Here is a 21,398-nt window from a genome sequence, read left to right on the forward strand (position 1 = left end):
TTCTCCAGATATTCCGATCAACAAGATCTCTTTACACATTAGTTTTTCTCATAAACAGTGAGGTGACCACACCCAGGGGATTATGGTAAGGTTCAGTATAGGAAAAAGTTCACAACCCAAATCTGACAGGATGAGAGCAAGTATTCAGTATTACTTAGTTATGTTGACTGTACTTTCAGTATAATATGCCCAGGGTTGACCGAGGTAATGGTAGAAGAGCAAGTATTCAGTATTACTTAGTTACGTTGACTGTACTTTCAGTATAATATGCCCAGGGTTGACCGAGGTAATGGTAGAAGCGCAAGTATTCAGTATTACTTAGTTATGTTGACTGTACTTTCAGTATAATATGCCCAGGGTTGACTGAGGTAATGGTAGAAGCGCAAGTATTCAGTATTACTTAGTTATGTTGACTGTACTTTCAGTATAATATGCCCAGGGTTGACCGAGGTAATGGTAGAAGCGCAAGTATTCAGTATTACTTAGTTATGTTGACTGTACTTTCAGTATAATATGCCCAGGGTTGACCGAGGTAATGGTAGAAGCGCAAGTATTCAGTATTACTTAGTTATGTTGACTGTACTTTCAGTATAATATGCCCAGGGTTGACCGAGGTAATGGTAGAAGCGCAAGTATTCAGTATTACTTAGTTATGTTGACTGTACTTTCAGTATAATATGCCCAGGGTTGACCGAGGTAATGGTAGAAGCGCATGTATTCAGTATTTGATTCTATATTTGGCTGCAGATGTTAATGTTTTAAGTGGGCCATGATTCAGCATTTTCTGTAAATGTAAAGTTTTCATAATTTGTTTACAGACACAGTCATGTATTATGTTATAAAAATTAAGAACAAATCTCAGAAAGTCTTACAAAAATGATTATGCTTGTATATTCCAATCATACTTTAAGAGATGTGTTCAGCAATCTAAAATATAGGTCAAGTGGCTGTTATGTAGATCCTCACAAATAAGATCTAGGATACTTCTAAGTTTCGCCTGTTATCTGACAAGGCAAACAAAATGTGTAAACAGATTGAAATAATCTTCTCAGAGAAAGGAGGACAGAAGTGTTTTTAATGGGACACCAGCACAGCTTCTTGTTCAGTCTTGTCATTCATTGTAAGCTTCCAAACTCTCCACCATCTACAGGGGATGACTAATTGTACACACCAGCTATTCTGGGAAGCTCAATGCTGGAAATATACAGTTATTGCTTGGTATTACTGTGTAGGTGTGCAAAGGTATTCAGCAGTCAGGTCTCCATTGTACACTGTTGTTGAATGATGTTTAGAGGAATGTCGATATGCTTAGGATATAAATTTGTTATGTTAAGTATGTCAGCTGGTCTGTGTTGAGAGTATTTACCTTGTTTTTCTAAGATAGATCTTTCTGAATTCTTTCTCATTTAATCTCATTGCTCCGAGGAAAAGAAAATGAAGATTAGTGTGTTTTTATTGTGTCAAGCCACCTTGTTAACTATGATGCCAAATGCACACATTACAATAGAGGCATAAAGGGAAGGACATCTTTCACCATATTAAAATTTGCATAAGTGTATAGTTGAAAGCATTTTAAAATAAAGTTTAACCACATACATATTTCCCTTATCTAATGTACAGCATTGTTCCTTTGATGTCATACAGTGTTATGATAGCACACTGTGTTATGGGGTCATACAAGAAAATTACAATGCAGCAACGTTTTGGCTTAAGAACCTTGCGCCATTGCTGTTATATTTGCCTTTACCGGTAGCCATATGCGATGTCAATAAATTCCCCTTTTGTTTGATATATTTGTTGTCATCTGTGCTTCTTAGTTTCACAACATGAAAGTTTGAGTTACACAGTGATTACAAAATAATACAAGCAGACATCCTTAAAACATGTTTAGAAAGCAGTCATTTCCTGACTTTGTAACTTCGTGCAATGAACTGTGTGAGACATTTGGTTGCATTGACTGTGGAATTCCAGTGTGAACTGTGTACGTGGTAAAGGTGTTGATGCCTGAATACTTTAGTCCCATCGCTTGCAGTCATATTTACAGCCAGCTGTCTTGGGTTTATTTGATAGAGATGAGGGCAGCAATAAATGTATTCACTACCTAAGCCCATATATGGCACTAGCTGCCACTATGGTCTATGGCTGTATACTACCTACACAGCTTTCCCCCAAAAGATAAAGGTATAAGGCATGCATACATCCTTACTTCCATGTCTGTGCTTCTGCATATGGCTATATAGTAGCTGGTAGGTATACACGACTATCTACATGGGTGTGCTAGTGTATATAGCTGTATACCAGCTGGTATGTAGACACCACTATCTACATGGGTGTGCTAGTGTATATAACTGTATACCAGCCTGTATGTAGACACCACTATCTACATGGGTGTGCTAGTGTATATAGCTGTATACTAACTGGTATGTATACATCACTATCTACATGGGTGTGCTAGTGTATATAGCTGTATACTAACTGGTATGTATACATCACTATCTACATGGGTGTGCTAGTGTATATAGCTGTATACTAGCTGGTATGTAGACACCAATATCTACATGGGTGTGCTAGTGTATATAGCTGTATAGTAGCTGGTAGGTATACACGACTATCTACATGGGTGTGCTAGTGTATATAGCTGTATAGTAGCTGGTAGGTATACACGACTATCTACATGGGTGTGCTAGTGTATATAGCTGTATACCAGCTGGTATGTAGACACCACTATCTACATGGGTGTGCTAGTGTATATAGCTGTATACCAGCTGGTATGTAGACACCACTATCTACATGGGTGTGCTAGTGTATATAGCTGTATACCAGCTGGTATGTAGACACCACTATCTACATGGGTGTGCTAGTGTATATAGCTGTATACCAGCTGGTATATATACACCACTATCTACATGGGTGTGCTAGTGTATATAGCTGCATACTAGCTGGTATGTATACATCACTATCTACATGGGTGTGCTAGTGTATATAGCTGTATACTAGCTGGTATGTATACACCAGTATCTACATGGGTGTGCTAGTGTATACTACAGGTGTAGATGAACACCCACCCAATCAGGAGTTCCTTCCCTCTAGGCTGCCACACTTTCATTTAATGCATCAGTCAATTCTAAGTTTAGATCCCCTTTCAATGGGCTGAGCTAAATTTAGCAGGATATCAAACAAACCAGTGTTTGCCTTGTTGGATGTTTGGAGGTTCGTGTATGTTGCGGCCACCATTATTGAACTTGACTCCCCCCTCTTACTACAAAGCATACACAGACAGCTACCCCCCAATTTGTAAACCGCACTACCGAGGAATGTCTTGTCAAGCCCAGCAGAGTACAGCCGTCTACACTGTGTATATTGTCTTTAAAGGGTTCCTGGGGAAGTGTGGGATATTTCCAGGCATTAGATGTTTGTTGCTTTGTTTTGATGTCTCTTGGCAACAAAAACACCCTGGAAAGTGTTGTCATAGTTGCAGTTTGAAACACATTTAGTGTTACTTTTGTGGTGGTGGCAGTGGTACACCTGTTTGTTACACAGACCCAATCAGGAGGGTTTAACATTCTTTTGTTTTATTTGCATAGTCTCAAAGGCTTGTTCTTTAATGTTTTATTGGGCTCTGATGTCACAATTCTGTTTAGTTACATTAGGTAGAAAGGCGTCATTTTTCTTTAATGGTGCATTTGTTTAGCACCTAGTTGACAGGCATGTAAAAAGTTGTATATTTTATGTATTTGGTGAAAGAAGAACCTTTGCTATATAACAGCAGGTTTGAATGAGATTTTTGATAAGATGTGACTATTCAATAATATTTTGTGCAATTGATATTGACTGTAATAATGCTTTCTGTGGAATAAAACAGCATTCTTACACAGAAATGGATAGTTTTCTATATTTAAGAAGTAATTAATTCATTTCTGTTTGGAAATATTAGCATGATTAGAGACTGACTGGTAAAGCTCTGAGTTGTATTTGATCAGTGATTTCTATTTACAAATTATGTAGTTTATTTTTTATTTGAATGTAAATACTAAGAAATATACCATCACAATTTCACAGCTAAATTACATTAAAGTAAATATTTTCTTGACTCTGATTGAAAGTTTTGAAATTAATTACATTTACTAGTAGCACTAAAACTGAAATGGGAATTTGGTTTCAAAAATGAACGGACAGTGGAGCTTTAAAATGGTGACTATTAGTCTGGTTAGGCAGGCCTTGAGAGTATGTGGGGAGGGGAGGTCCCTTAGGGAACTCTTTACTGTTTATTATATAGCGGACAGGTGCCCTGAAGAAGTGAGCCAGAAATACACTGCGGTAGCTTCAAAATACACGCCACAGACAGAGACTGTTGGGACATCGGGATGTATTTCTGTTGCATGGAAAAGTAGATCAGGAGACTCTTCTGAGTTGAGAAGGAGAATAACAGGACTGTGTTCCAGGACAGACTGTACATGTTGCCGAGGGTGGACGTGTTGAAATGTTGTACATACGCTAGATGGTTGATATTTGCTAACAGGAAGTATTCATTGCTTTGAAGATTTATTGAGATGTTGGCTTCTTTTTTTAATTGAGGAGGAAGTGATAGAAATATTAGGCGGTGTGTGAGCAGTCAAGCTACTTCAGATCATCTTAATTGTTATCTTAACGTTATCCTCATCCTCATTTTAATCATAACAGCATATTAATCAGGATCTTCAACAACGATTATCAACTCGGTGAAGATTTTACCCATCATCAGCAATATTGTCATTATGATACTGAAAGATGTGATATATTGTCATACAACACTCATCAGTTCATCCTTGTCATTGTAGTAATTAGCAGCACCATTGTTATCAGTATTGTCAGCATATACATAATTAACATGTTTTTAAACAATATGGACATCAACAATATTGTCACATTGTCATCATAACAGTTTCGTCGTCTTGACATCGGCTTCATCTTGTTCAGTAGCATGAGCATCCTCAACATTGTTGTTCACAACATCAACCATATTTTCATTGTCTTAGGCAACATAGACAGCAACATCAACAACATTGATATCAACATGAGCAACATTCATTGACAACATCATCAACAACATTGACATTGACTTGGCTGTTTTTTTCTGCAGTGTCATCACCACCGTGGTATCAGGAAGAGAATCTCAGATATTCTGTCCTGCAGCCACTTCATAATAAGCAACAATACACTGGATGAATTATGTATATTTGAACTGAGCAAACATATACAGCTTGCAGTTGCCATCAATAATTCATTCAGACGCACTGCAGTTCCCTAGATACTGACATTATACCACAGTATTCACAGCTTGACAAGGTTAATGTAAGCCACAATAATATTCACCACTTTATATTTTATTAATGGTATCTATATTTAACTGGGACAGGAATAGACAGTTTTGTATATACATAGTGTGGTTTCTCTTGACTGGCTCTCCACATTGGAGATAAACTCTTGCTCCTTGAAAAGTCCAGACAGCATCAAATATTCACAAATCTTTCTCATTGTCAGCTAAAAATAGATCATTAGGTTAATAATTTATTGTGTTTCTCTATCAGTGTTTCGTGTTGTTGCTAGATGTGCAGGATTCTGCCTGCAAGACAAATGCACAAGCTTTGTTACAGGGGAACAATCAATGTTTCCTGCTATCAGGGTATATGCATTATAGGAAACTATTGATGGGGATATACTGTAAGTATATGCATTGTATGAAACTATTGATGGGGGGATATACTGTAAGTATATGCATTGTATGAAACTTTTGATGGGGGGATATACTGTAAGTATATGCATTGTATGAAACTATTGATGGGGGGATATACTGTAAGTATATGCATTATAGGAAACTATTGATGGGGATATACTGTAAGTATATGCATTGTATGAAACTATTGATGGGATGTACTGTAAGTATATGCATTATAGGAAACTATTGATGGAGATATACTGTAAGTATATGCATTATAGGAAACTATTGATGGGGATATACTGTAAGTATATGCATTGTATGAAACTATTGATGGGGATATACTGTAAGTATATGCATTATAGGAAACTATTGATGCGGATATACTGTACTTATATGCATTATGGGAAACTATTGATGGGGGGATATAATGTAAGTATATGCATTGTATGAAACTATTGATGGGGATATACTGTAAGTATATGCATTGTATGAAACTATTGATGGGGGATGTACTGTAAGTATATGCATTATAGGAAACTTGTCGGGGATATACTGTAAGTATATGCATTGTATGAAACTATTGATGGGGGGATATACTGTAAGTATATGCATTATAGGAAACTTGATGGGGATATACTGTAAGTATATGCATTGTATGAAACTATTGATGGGGGATATACTGTAAGTATATGCATTATAGGAAACTATTGATGGGGATATACTGTACTTATATGCATTATAGGAAACTATTGATGGGGGGATATACTGTAAGTATATGCATTGTATGAAACTATTGATGGGGATATACTGTAAGTATATGCATTGTATGAAACTATTGATGGGGGATATACTGTAAGTATATGCATTGTAGGAAACTATTGATGGGATGTACTGTAAGTATATGCGTTGTATTAAACTATTGATGGGATGTACTGTAAGTATATGCATTATATGAAACTATTGATGGGATGTACTGTAAGTATATGCGTTGCATTAAACTATTGATGGGATGTACTGTTAGTATATGGGTTGTGTGAAACTATTGATGGGGGATATACTGTTGGAGTATATGCATTATTGGAAGGTATTGATGGGGATATACTGTCAAGGTATATGCATTATATGAAACTATTGATGGGGGATATACTGTTGGAGTATATGCTTTATTGGAAGGTATTGATGGGGATATACTGTCCAAGTATATGCATTGTTCGAAGCTATTGATGGGGGACATACTGTCCGAGTATATGCCTTATTGGAAGATATTGATGGGGAATATACTGTCTGCATATGCATTATATGAAACTATTGATGGGGGATATACTGTCAGGCTTGTTTGCATTGCATGTGTGTGATTTGTGTTTGAGGTCATGTTAATCATTGTCATTGCCTTGCACCTCATCCCGATTGGCATCTATGGGTCGGAGGTCGGCTGATCCCAATGTGAAGTGCTGGTTGTGAGGTTGCCTTGCTGCGACATGACATCATGGTTGGCCTTGATGGTTGGGATGTTCGATCCCCAGCCTCGTGATCCGAAGAGATGTTACTTATTGTTACCCTGCCTGGCACTAGCATTAAGGGGATAACATAAGGACTTGTCAGCACGGAGTCGCTACACTGTGTCTCAGTAGGGTATCCATGTTAAACTGTGGCATGGTATGTCAGTGGGCTAGTACTATAAAACCATTATTAGTATGGACTAGTACAAGCACACATGCATATGCACGTTGCTATATAAGTGCAGTAGTCATGAACGGGACGTCACTTGTAATATTATCTGTTCTGAAAAGCAGATAATGTATTTCAGAATCTTTATTTTTCAGCTGTAATTGTCTACATTAAAACAGTTAGAAAACTAAATAATACATGTTTCTGAATTGGCTCATTTTAAGTATCCACTTTCACAGTATAGTAGAAATTTCTTTAACCCTTCAGAGTACACCAGTTCTCAGGAAGTATTCAAATTTCTGTAAGTGTATGAATGGTGAAGGGTGGCACGGGTGGCCCAGTCGTCTAAGGTGCCATGATTCGCTGTGCAGAGTTGCGTCCCTTGGGCTGGCCAAACACCTATGATTGTGGGTTCAAATCCCGGTTCGCCCCAATTATGTTTCTAGGTTTGTCAGCACCATACCCGTGCTCGTGGGTTTCACCGAAGTGGTAAACGTCTGAGACCTCAATGAATTCGGGCTTTCCTCCCACATTAAGCTGACACACTGCAATATAACTTGAATACTGTTAAAAGCGGCATTACACCCAATTCACTGACTCACTATGAATGATGAAAAGTTATGTCTGTCTTTAGGTTCAGTGGCTCACCTGCAAGCACCATCAGAAAGTGTCATGGTGCTGTGAGGGGTTAAAGGGTCCTGGAGCATCAAGTGTTTGCTTGACACATGGAGTATCAAGTTTTCCACAAGGGTGAAATATGTGAACCACATTGTTCATGTCTCCCATAATGATGTCACTGCATATCTGCCCAATATGGAACAGAGAAATATGTGCTTTCGCGGTTTGTTTCTTGGTCGAGATAATGCCTAGGAGTCCTTTGTAAAAGCCTGCGACAAGTAGCATTTTCTGTTTACAAGTATGCTCGTTGATCTATCACATAGATTGGGGATTGGTTCAGATTGCCTGATAGCTAATTCGCCATGTTAAACTGTAACAGCCTAATCAGCCATGTTTGTATACAAATATGGATTGTCTACAACCTTATCGTTTTGCTGCAAAATGTTCAGCTGTTACAACATGCCAACTTGATACTTTCTGTAAAGTCTTGTCTGCTTGACATGCTTTGTTATATTTGTGACAAGTTCATGTTCAGAAAATGGTTTTGTACAGAAGTTGACAATAGTTTGTACAATAAACCAAAAATAATTTGAATTATTCTATATTAATATTATTGGTCCCAGGGGAGGATCAGGAGGCCACTGTGTCTACTGAGTGTGGACAGGACTTGATATCAGAGTCCATTGATTGATACTATGTGCAATGTGGTACTCAGACACATTGTCACTTAGTCACCAATCAACTAAGTCACCCTTACTGCCAGCATAGGTTGCAGGGACCAGTTCTTACCAAAAATCCCAATGGGTTGATGGAATAGCAGGTGATGCAGGGTGTTGCGGGTTGATAGCAGGTGATGCAGGGTGTTGTGGGTTGATAGCAGGTGATGCAGGGTGTTGTGGGTTGATAGTAGGTGATGCAGGGTGTTGTGGGTTGATAGTATGTGATGCAGGGTGTTGTGGGTTGATAGTAGGTGATGCAGGGTGTTGTGGGTTGATAGTAGGTGATGCAGGGTGTTGTGGGTTAATAGTAGGTGATGCAGGGTGTTGTGGGCTGATAGTAGGTGATGCAGGGTGTTGTGGGCTGATAGTAGGTGATGCAGGGTGTTGTGGGCTGATAGTAGGTGATGCAGGGTGTTGTGGGCTGATAGCAGGTGATGCAGGGTGAAATTGGTTGATAGTAGGTGATGCAGGGTGTTGTGGGCTGATAGTAGGTGATGCAGGGTGTTGTGGGCTGAAAGTAGGTGATGCAGGGTGATATGGGTTGATAGTAGGTGATGCAGGGTGTTGAGGGTTGATAGTAGGTGATGCAGGGTGTTGCGGGTTGATAGTAGGTGATGCAGGGTGTTGTGGGTTGATAGTAGGTGATGCAGGGTGTTGTGGGTTGATAGTAGGTGATGCAGGGTGTTGAGGGTTGATAGTAGGTGATGCAGGGTGTTGTGGGTTGATAGTCAGTGATGCAGGGTGTTGTGGGTTGATAGTAGGTGATGCAGGGTGTTGTGGGTTGATAGTCAGTGATGCAGGGTGTTCTGGGTTGATAGTAGGTGATGCAGGGTGTTCTGGGTTGATAGTAGGTGATGCAGGGTGTTGTGGGTTGATAGTCAGTGATGCAGGGTGTTCTGGGTTGATAGTCAGTGATGCAGGGTGTTGTGGGTTGATAGTAGGTGATGCAGGGTGTTCTGGGTTGATAGTAGGTGATGCAGGGTGTTGTGGGTTGATAGTCAGTGATGCAGGGTGTTCTGGGTTGATAGTCAGTGATGCAGGGTGTTCTGGGTTGATAGTAGGTGATGCAGGGTGTTGTGGGTTGATAGTCAGTGATGCAGGGTGTTCTGGGTTGATAGTAGGTGATGCAGGGTGTTGTAGGTTGATAGTAGGTGATGCAGGGTGATATGGGCTGATAGTAGGTGATGCAGGGTGATATGGGTTGATAGTAGGTGATGCAGGGTGTTGAAGGTTGATAGTAGGTGATGCAGGGTGACAGTAATGAAGGATGCTTGTGATGAAACTTGAAAGTTGTACAGTGCTGCAGCAATGGTGGTTTGTGATAGAAGACAAAGCAGCCTGATAGTAGACAATGCAGCCTGATAGAAGATGATACAGCCTGATAGTAGACAATGCAGCCTGATAGTAGACAATGCAGCCTGATAGTAGATGAAACAGCCTGATAGCAGCCGATGCAGCATTATGGTAGACAATGCAGCATGATAGTAGCAGATGCAGCATGATAGTTGCCGATGCAGCATGATAGTAGCAGATGCAGCATGATAGTTGCCGATGCAGCATGATAGTAGGTGTTGCATCATTTTTGTAGACTGATCAGTAATGCAGGGTGAAAGCAGATGCTGCTGCTGCATGTGCTTCGAGGTGGGTAAGGAGGACCTGTAAGTGTTAGAAATGCACATGATGCCAGTCAAGAAGAAAGAGGCCAACATTAGCTGGAACGGAAATGGCAGCGTCTCACCCCAGGAGAGTTGCAGCAGGGGTGAGGCAGTACATGAGGTACAGCAGGCAAATTGTATGTTAATCCGCTCTGTGAGCACATAATCAACATATCTCTGCTCCAACCCTACTGCCAGATTAGCTACAATGAATGTTGTTGCAATTTGGAAATAGTACCGTGCGTGAATTGCATCTGCAGACTCGCCAAGCTCACAATATTCCTAGCAGGTCGTCTGTAGTGAGAGTGCAAGCACATTCAAGACGGGGAGAGAGTTGAGGTTGTCTGTGTTGTCTCCATTTCTTTCCTGACATGCGGAAAATCTGAAATTTGAGGGGTATTTCCAGCCAACCATGCATTGGGGAGGAAAAACAGTTACTCAGTAGACAGTGTGGGGGAGGATTTGGCCAAGACATGAAAATATGTCGGGGAAAATACTCTTGGCGCTAATCAAGGTGCTATCCAGTTGTAATATTCTATATTTACTTCTGTTGCCAAATCTAGTTTCAGCTGAGATTATGCTGGTAATTTTTATGCAGATCATGCAGTAGTTGGTTAGCTTTACAATAAATGCTGTCTATCAAGGAATGATCTTATTCCAATTAAAGTCAGTGTTGTTTGTTTTTGTGCTGTTTCTGTGTGTCGAATGGGTTTTAAGAATCATCCCAATTCTCTGCATAATGGTTCAGCTACTGTCCTATCCACAGTGACATCATGAGCTCTTCATGCCCCGAGATTGTGTGGAGTGGCTGCTTCACAAACAGTTGCATAGCCAGGTTTACCTCATTAACCCGTAAACCATTAGCCTATATAAATAGATGCCGCATGACTCACTGTTACTATAAATAGCTGTCCTGGAGTTAAAGGTCGTAACCTCCATCCTGAAATAAATCCACAATGTCATTATGAAGTCCCGCCTCTCCATTGTTTTGGTGGTAATGTGTTCGATAGAACTGGGACATCCAGACTGGTTCAACCTCTCTTCTACCTTATCTCTCACTATCTCTCACTCTGTTCCTTATCTTTGTCTCTCACTCTTTTGCTAGTGTCTGTTTCTATATAAAATAATTTATAATCTAGGAGACACCTTTCTTCATGTCTTGTTTATGGATTTTTTGTGACATTAAGGCCAGAGTCTGGAGGCAAGAAAGGGTAAAGATAATACAGGACAAACTGAAGAAGAAATAAGTCAACTGGTAATTTTTTTGGAATTTATTATTTTTTCAAATGCCTGTTGATGATGAGGGTAATGAAACTAATTTCATTTATAAAAATGGTGAAATCATGCTCAATACTGATTTAAATACAAATTTCTTCATAGCTTGCATCTCTATCAAGAATGCACTGAATGAAAAATAATTATGTCACATGCCGTATGTAAACCGAACATATGGTAGTATCAAACCAAGGTCAGACTAATATAAAAGTCAAACATTGTGAAGTCATTTTAGTTTCTCATCTACATGACCTTGGTGGCCATGATGACAGTGTGTGTGCATGTGCATGTGCGTGTGTATGTGCATGTGCCATCTTAGTCGGGGGTTGCCGTGCCAGCCAGGATTGTCCCCTTCAAACAAACTTTCTTCAGGTAACAGTGGTTTTCTTGTTTATCTGCAGGTACATTGCAGTAAAACATAGTTATGAGCTTACAACTTGAAGTATTGGCATTCAATTTATTTTTTCTGTTAGATATCATTTTTGGGGAAATGAAGTATTTGTATTTCAAATACTATGAAATGTAAAAACCTTTTTCTTCATAAAACAGCTGACTTAGATGGAGAGAGCTATCTTCATGTATCAGAAAACTGACATCAGGATTTAGTTATTATGAAAACAATAAATACATTCATTCTTGTGAAGATTGTGTGATTCACAGAAGCTGAAGAATGAAGCAAGCAGTTTGCTTTGTGCTTCTTGTTGCGGGGCGATGTGGTAGCCTCGTGGTAAAAGTGTTAGCTTGTCACACCGAAGACCCGAGTTCGATTCCTGACATGGGTACAATGTGTGAAGCCCATTTCTGGTGTCCCCAGCAGTGATATTGCAGGAATATAGTTATAACCATACTCACTCACTCAACTTTTCTTGTTGCATCAGACTGTCATAGTTTTTAGTCAGTTGGAAATTTGTCATGGTAGTACATTCTTTTTTCACCAGTTGTATGAAACCTCTGAACATTGTTCACACTGGTTATGTTACACATCATGATTTGGATTAATATTGATTAAATCTTATTGGCCAAATGGATCATATTGGCTTAATGGATTGAATATTTGTGTAGTGATCTTGAGAAGAATCCATGGGTATAAAATGGAAAATAATATATGTGAGTTGTGTCAGATGAATTTAGATATCCTGTGTTTTCTATTCATATACTGTATATTGCAAATATGAATTTCTCTTTACCAAACTAATTGTTCTTGTAATTTCAAGAACGTTTGTCTCTTTCCCAGACAGAAGGAAAATTTAGCAATTTACTGAAGTTAGACTACACCAGATTCAGATCAACAATTATTATAGCATTTACAGCACTCAGCGTTCGAGGAAGTCTATTTTTGGTGAATTTTATCTCTGCACAGACAACACTCTCATCGCTGTTGTTACGTCACGACAGTTCCTCGCATCACTCTGCCTACTGTTAGTAGCGTATATTATTCTTGGTGGCTTAGCATGTCTCTGCACAGGGACAACCTACATTCATAACAGCCAGACCAAGTGTCGTTATTTATTAAATTGTTACCTAGAGGGATTATATGTTAACCTGTCTTCAGGCCTCTGTACCCAGTTTGGGCTTGTCACACCAGAGATATTCTGTTTGTAGGAAAGTAGTACAGGTGGCTTTAACTTGACGTAATGCGAAGCTCATGTGGAATATTTGCTCTGTTAGTTGAAATAATTCAGCATGTACTAAATTCTGGCTTGTTTGACCTATGGATGAAACATCAGACTGGGATGTTGTGTTTGAGAAAGAATGTGAGAAATATGGGCAAGCAAGAAATATGTCTTGGCCTATGCTGTATTCAATGAATGTATTTATGCCTATTCAAACATATACATTGTATGTAATTGTGGAATATGTATAGGCTATGTATGTTAAATATAATATCAATGATGATAATGTTTTTATCAACATGAAACATGTTCTGACTTGATTCTGCTTCCTGCTGATGTGATTGGAACTTGTATGAGGAAAACAGCATATACAAAGGTCTCATTTCTGTTGGTAATTGAGGAAGCAAGTCTTTGTTGATGTTGCTATGCAGGTTTTAGTGATTGTCAGAGGAATCAGTTTTTAATCATTTTGTGGAATATATAGTTTGTAATTTTTTCGAAACAGACTTGTCACATTTGTGTTTGTCAGGATTCCAACTGTAATATGTGCAATATAATTCACAGCATTAGTAGATGTGTAAAAAAATATATTTCATGTGGGTATTGGTTAAAAATGTTCATGTTATTTTTTTAAAATTGTCATATGGGTATTTGTTAAAAATGTTCATGTGGGTATTTGTTGATTAGGGAAAATGACAATGAACTGTATAGTGATATCATCCCAACAACATTTGACCAAATATGTAGAATGGTCTGTCAAATTTAAGATTTTTAAGGTTTTTATAATATTGGTGTCATTGTGTATGAAATATTTAAAGCTGTGTCTTTGGTGTATATTTTATCTTGAACATCTGGAAATGTACTTTGATAAACATACTTTTACTTAGGCTGAAGTACAATGTGTTAAGCAGAAAGAGTTGACCTTGGATAGTTTCTGGGGCGAATTGATTTCATTTACTTTTTAATGTTTACTCTGTTTGATCAGAAGGCAAGCTCATAAAGCATTGAATATATTGTGTAATTCTGTGGTTGCAATACATGTATGGTATCTTGTGACATTTTGAAGAGTTTTTCCTTTGAATTTGAGTTGCCAATCAATACTACCTCCCCTAAAACTAGCTCACAGGATCCCCATCTTCTATGGTTTACTGCTTAAAGCTTTTAATGACCTGATTGATTCAACATAAAGTGGAAAAAAGTAAGTAATCCCATAACCAAGGCTGCAATGGCTCATACCAACAAAGGAATAGGTGATGTTGTGCTTAGCCCTGGTTCTACATGGATTACACATAAACTTGCTGTGTTTATCACCATGTCTATTCTCATTGTCGTCTTGTTAAGAAGTGAACGATCTTGCTGATTTTGTTTTCTCATTACAGTTTTTTAGACCGAGTGCACATAGTGAAATTGCCGGATTACACGCCAACCGAGCAGGTAAGTGGCTCCAACTTGTTACCCCTTGTCTACAAAATGGAAGGACCTGTTGAATTAGGAATCATGGAAAATCGGCATTCCTGCAGGGGGATATGGTTAACTAGTGTGCAAGGTTGCCTTCAGAATTGAAACCTACATCACATGTTTGACATGGAAGAATACCAGAGATATTGATTGGGTCTGCCCACTCTTGTTGCTGCATACCGGCTTACCTAGTGGGGCTGATTATGTCATTAGCCGGAAATAGATGCAAACATGCAAAATAGTTAACATTCTGATACTGAAGGGTGAGATCAAGTAACAAGCATGTGGGAAACATTATCGAGGGGATGACACCTTGTGGTGGGTTCGCTTATGGAAATATTCTTTGTCAATGGTATTGATATTTTTAATGTTTTTGCATACTGCTTTTCATCCTTTCTGTAGTCTCGAGAAACTGCAGATTAGTGATATATGGTTTAGTTCTAGACATCCTGATAGGGACTGTGGATTAATAATAATGTTCTGTGAACAGTTTTTTAGATCAGCCTTAAAAATGAAAGGGTTTGTCATACTGTCGACTAACATCTTGTCTCTGAAATGAACATATTGTACAGAAAAAAATAGTTGTTAAATTATCTTTAAAAAATTTAATAAAAAGGAGCCCAGAGACCCTCTTCATTTTCAGATACTGCAGAAATCTAGACTTGCCAAAGTTTATAGACTTGCATGGGCTGTATTTGATATATTTGTATCAGGGTCTGTAAGACAGACCAGTCATACCGTAATGTTAGTAAATAATAATGAAGGGCTCTCTAGATACAGTACCATAGTAATGTCAAGGATCCATAGGCCACTCCTCATTTAAAAACACTGTTGAGTGCAGGATTTGGCAGATCTATTGCTGTTGGATGTTTCTCAGCTTATAAGTGTGGCCTTTGTTCCCGGCCATTATGCATGACTGTAATTGGGACATTGGGTAATCTGGGTTCTACATACGCTCATGTCATTCACTGAGTTAGAGTTCCTTGGAAAATAATAGATCTAAATCAAATGTGAGTTAGCTATTTGGAATAACTAGGCAGTCATGTCAATGTTGTTAAAACTGCTTGTTTGATCCCAATGAGATGTGTACATGTGGCATTATGCCATGATCTGTTATGCCAGATTAGCAGGGCATTTGCCGCTGGTGGAGTGAAGGACATGCACAGTAGCTTAGTGTGGGCAGGTTATTCTTGGGACCAGGGTTGGATCGAGACTTGGGCCTGACCCGGGTACAATGTGTGAGTCAAAACATCATCGACTCCATTCCTCCACTGTGGTTGGGGGCGGTGGTTAAATTGTTCGCTCGTCACGCCGAACACCCGGGTTCGATTCCCAACATAGGTACAATGTGTGAAGCCCATTGCTGGTGTTCCCTGCCGTGATATTGCTGGAATATTGCTAAAAGCGGCGTAAAACCATACTCACTCACCCACCCACCCACCCACCCACCCACCCACTCACTCACTCACTCCAGTGTGGTTGAGTTGTAGTGAGTGCACACAAACAACTCCATTCCTCCACTGTGGTTGAGTTGTAGTGAGCGCACACAAACAACTCCATTCCTCCAGTGTGGTTGAGTTGTAGTGAGCGCACACAAACAACTCCATTCCTCCACTGTGGTTGAGTTGTAGTGAGCGCACACAAACAGATTTCAAGTTGATTTTTAGATATATCTAGCAAAAGGTATATGAGGTCCATATAATGTGTGCTCTGTTTGAGGTAGGACAACACACGAGAACATTGATTGATTTGTTGGTATTGACTTTCTCCAAAGCCTACATTACAAATAAGTCACTGTAGGAATCTGGCAAGGCGAATTGAATTGATAGGGACTGGAAGGGTACTTGTGATAATGCATTGCACATTGATGATGCATAGCTAGAGATGGGAGGGGAACACATTGATGATGCATTGCTAGAGACAGGAGGGGAACACATTGATGCATTGCTGGAGATGGGAGGGGAACACATTGATGATGCATTGCTGGAGATTGGAGGGGAACACATTGATGCATTGCTAGAGACAGGAGGGGAACACATTGATGCATTACTAGAGACAGGAGGGGAACACATTGATGCATTGCTAGAGACAGGAGGGGAACACATTGATGATGCATTGCTGGAGATGGGAGGGGAACACATTGATGCATTGCTGGAGATGGGAAGGGAACACATTGATGCATTGCTAGAGACAGGAGGGGAACACATTGATGCATTGCTAGAGACAGGAGGGGAACACATTGATGCATTGCTAGAGACAGGAGGGGAACACATTGATGCATTGCTAGAGACAGGAGGGGAACACATTGATGATTCATTGCTGGAGATGGGAGTATTGATGACAGTATTGATGACTATCATGTAATACATCCCCCCACTGATGCATATAAATACTTGTAGCTGCAGTATTGATGACTATCATGAAATACATCCCCCACTGATGCATATAAATACCTGTAGCTGCAGTATTGATGACTATCATGAAATACATCCCCCACTGATGCATATAAATACTTGTAGCTGCAGTATTGATGACTATCATGAAATGCATCCCCCCACTGATGCATATAAATACTTGTAGCTGCAGTATTGATGACTATCATGAAATGCATCCCCCCACTGATGCATGTAAATACTTGTAGCTGCAATATTGATGACTATCATGAAATACATCCCCCACTGATGCATATAAATACTTGTAGCTGCAGTATTGATGACTATCATGAAATGCATCCCCCCACTGATGCATATAAATACTTGTAGCTGCAATATTGATGACTATCATGAAATACATCCCCCACTGATGCATATAAATACTTGTAGCTGCAGTATTGATGACTATCATGAAATGCATCCCCCCACTGATGTATATAAACACTTGTAGCTGCAGTATTGGTGACTATCATGAAATACATCCCTCCACTGATGCATATAAATACTTGTAGCTGCAGTATTGATGACTAGCATGAAATAACATCCCTCCTCCCACTGATGCATATAAATACTTGTAGCTGTAGTATTGATGACAATCATGAAATGCATTCCCCCTCTGATGCATATAAATACTTGTAGCTGCAGTATTGATGACTATCATGAAATGCATCCCCCAACTGATGCATATAAATACTTGTAGCTGCAGTATTGATGACTAGCATGAAATAACATCCCTCCTCCCACTGATGCATATAAATACTTGTAGCTGCAGTATTGATGACTAGCATGTAATAACATCCCTCCTCCCACTGATGCATATAAATACTTGTAGCTGCAGTATTGATGACTATCATGTAATACATCCCCCCACTGATGCATATAAATACTTGTAGCTGCAGTATTGATGACTATCATGAAATGCATCCCCCCACTGATGCATATAAATACTTGTAGCTGCAGTATTGATGACTATCATGAAATGCATCCCCCCACTGATGCATATAAATACTTGTAGCTGCAGTATTGATGACTATCATGAAATGCATCCCCCCACTGATGCATATAAATACTTGTAGCTGCAGTATTGATGACTAGCATGAAATAACATCCCTCCTCCCACTGATGCATATAAATACTTGTAGCTGCAGTATTGATGACTAGCATGTAATAACATCCCTCCTCCCACTGATGCATATAAATACTTGTAGCTGCAGTATTGATGACTATCATGTAATACATCCCCCCACTGATGCATATAAATACTTGTAGCTGCAGTATTGATGACTATCATGAAATGCATCCCCCCACTGATGCATATAAATACTTGTAGCTGCAGTATTGATGACTATCATGAAATGCATCCCCCCACTGATGCATATAAATACTTGTAGCTGCAGTATTGATGACTATCATGAAATGCACCCCCCCACTGATGCATATAAATACTTGTAGCTGCAGTATTGATGACTATCATGAAATGCATCCCCCCACTGATGCATATAAATACTTGTAGCTGCAGTATTGATGACTATCATGAAATGCATCCCCCCACTGATGCATATAAATACTTGTAGCTGCAGTATTGATGACTATCATGTAATACATCCCCCCACTGATGCATATAAATACTTGTAGCTGCAGTATTGATGACTATCATGAAATGCATCCCCCCACTGATGCATTTAAATACTTGTAGCTGGAGTATTGATGACTATCATGTAATACATCCCCCCCCCCCCCCCACTGATGCATATAAATACTTGTAGCTGCAGTATTGATGACTATCATGTAATACATCCCCCCACTGATGCATATAAATACTTGTAGCTGCAGTATTGATGACTATCATGAAATGCATCCCCCCACTGATGCATTTAAATACTTGTAGCTGGAGTATTGATGACTATCATGTAATACATCCCCCCCCCCCCCCCCCCCCCCCCCACTGATGCATATAAATACTTGTAGCTGCAGTATTGATGACTAGCATGAAATACATCCCCCACTGATGCATATAAACACTTGTAGCTGTAGTATTGATGACTAGAATGAAATACATCCCCCCACTGATGCATTTAAACACTTGTTGCTGTAGAATGGGTAACTTGGTTTAGGTTTTGTCACAGTGGGGCATCGGGGAGAAGCGCAGTGGGTAAATGAGATTACCTATTTGGGGATTACGAAACTTGTCTGCCTTGGTAATATTGTTGCAATATTGCTAATATGTGATGACTTTGTTTGCATCTGAATCAGAGCTGGTTATAATGATGTTCCCAAACTGTCATATCAGATGTATTCGCTGGGACAAGGCGGGTGATAATTGGGCAGGCAATATTGGGCATGCTAATAAAGACACGCCGAATATTGGAGCAGGTACTAACTGCAGCATAGTAGAAGTGTTGATGATGGCTTGCCACCTGCTTTAATAACTGGCTCATATTCACGGAGAGGACATATCTTATCCAGGGCTGTAACATCCTAACACACAGGGAGAGGACATGTCCCCAACCCCAGGGCTGTAACATCCTCACACATGGGAGAGGACACGTCCCCCACCCCAGGGCTCTAACATGCTCACACACAGGGAGAGGACACGTCCCTACCCCAGGGCTGTAACATGCTCACACACAGGGAGAGGACATGTCCCCAACCCCAGGGTTTTAACATGCTCACACACAGGGAGAGGACATGTCCCCAACCCCAGGGCTGTAACATGCTCACACACAGGGAGAGGACATGTCCCCAACCCCAGGGTTGTAACATGCTCACACACAGGGAGAGGACACGTCCCTAACCCAGGGTTGTAACATGCTCACACACAGGGAGAGGACACGTCCCTACCCCAGGGTTGTAACATGCTCACACACAGGGAGAGGACACGTCCCTACCCCAGGGCTGTAACATGCTCACACACAAGGAAAGGACACGTCCCTACCCCAGGGCTGTAACATGCTCACACACAGGGAGAGGACATGTCCCCAACCCCAGGGCTGTAACATGCTCACACACAGGGAGAGGGACATGTCCCAAACCCCAGGGTTGTAACATGCTCACACACAGGGAGAGGACAGGTTCCTAACCCCAGGGCTGTAACATGCTCACACACAGGGTGAGGACATGTCCCCTAACCCCAGGGTTGTAACATGCTCACACACAGGGTGAGGACATGTCCCCTACCCCTAGGGTTGTAACATGCTCACGCACAGGGAGAGGTCAGGTCCCCAACTCAAGGGTTGTAACATGCTCACACACAGGGAGAGGACATGTCCCCAACCCCAGGGTTGTAACATGCTTACACACAGGGAGAAGACAGGTTCCTAACCCCAGGGTTGTAACATGCTCACACACCTTGAGAGGGACCCGTGAAGATCCGGGGTATAATAGGTCTTCAGCAACCCATGCTTGCCATAAAAGGCGACGATGCTTGTCGTAGGAAGCGGGATCGGGTGGTCAGGCTCGCTGACTTGGTTGAAGCATGTCATCGATCCTAATTGCGTTGAGCTATGCTCATGATATCAATCACTGGATTATCTGGTCCAGACTCAATTATTTACAGACCGTCAACCACTGGAATATTGCTGAGTGCGGCGAAAAACAACAAACAAACAAACCAGGAGAGGACACGTCCCAACCCCAGGGCTGTAGCTCACACACAGGGCTGTAACATGCTCACACACAGGGCTGTAACATGCTCACACACAGGGCTGTAACATGCTCACACATAGGGCTGTAGCTCACACACAGGGATGTAACATGCTCACACACAGGGCTGTAACATGTTCACACATAGGGCTGTAACATGCTCACACACAGGGCTGTAACATGCTCACACATAGGGCTGTCACATGCTCACACACAGGGCTGTAACATGCTCACACACGGCTGTAACATGCTCACACAGAGGGCTGTAGCTCACACACAGGGATGTAACATGCTCACACACAGGGCTGTAGCTCACACACAGGGCTGTGACATGCTCACACACAGGGCTGTAACATGCTCACACACAGGGCTGTAACATGTTCACACATAGGGCTGTAACATGCTCACACACAGGGCTGTAACATGCTCACACACAGGGCTGTAACATGCTCACACACAGGGCTGTAACATGCTCACACACAGGGCTGTAGCTCACACACAGGGCTGTAACATGCTCACACACAGGGCTGTAACATGCTCACACACAGGGCTGTAGCTCACACAGGGCTGTAGCTTACACACAGGGCTGTAACATGCTCACACACAGGGCTGTAACATGC

The 21,398-nt window shown here is 40.6% G+C and overlaps 1 protein-coding gene across 1 annotated transcript in view; it reads left to right on the top strand.

Moving 5' to 3' along the window:
* LOC124148293 (guanine nucleotide-binding protein G(s) subunit alpha) overlaps positions 1–21,398 on the top strand; it is a 67,151-nt gene that overhangs the window by 36,128 nt on the left and 9,625 nt on the right. The window contains exon 6 of the mRNA XM_046519314.2: positions 14,626–14,680. Coding sequence (XP_046375270.1) covers positions 14,626–14,680 — 55 coding nt within the window. The remainder of the gene's footprint in view (positions 1–14,625; positions 14,681–21,398) is intronic.

Source organism: Haliotis rufescens, unplaced genomic scaffold (assembly GCF_023055435.1).
Source record: "Haliotis rufescens isolate VD_foot unplaced genomic scaffold, xgHalRufe1.0.p SCAF_19, whole genome shotgun sequence".
Classification (NCBI taxonomy): Eukaryota; Metazoa; Mollusca; class Gastropoda; order Lepetellida; family Haliotidae; genus Haliotis; species Haliotis rufescens.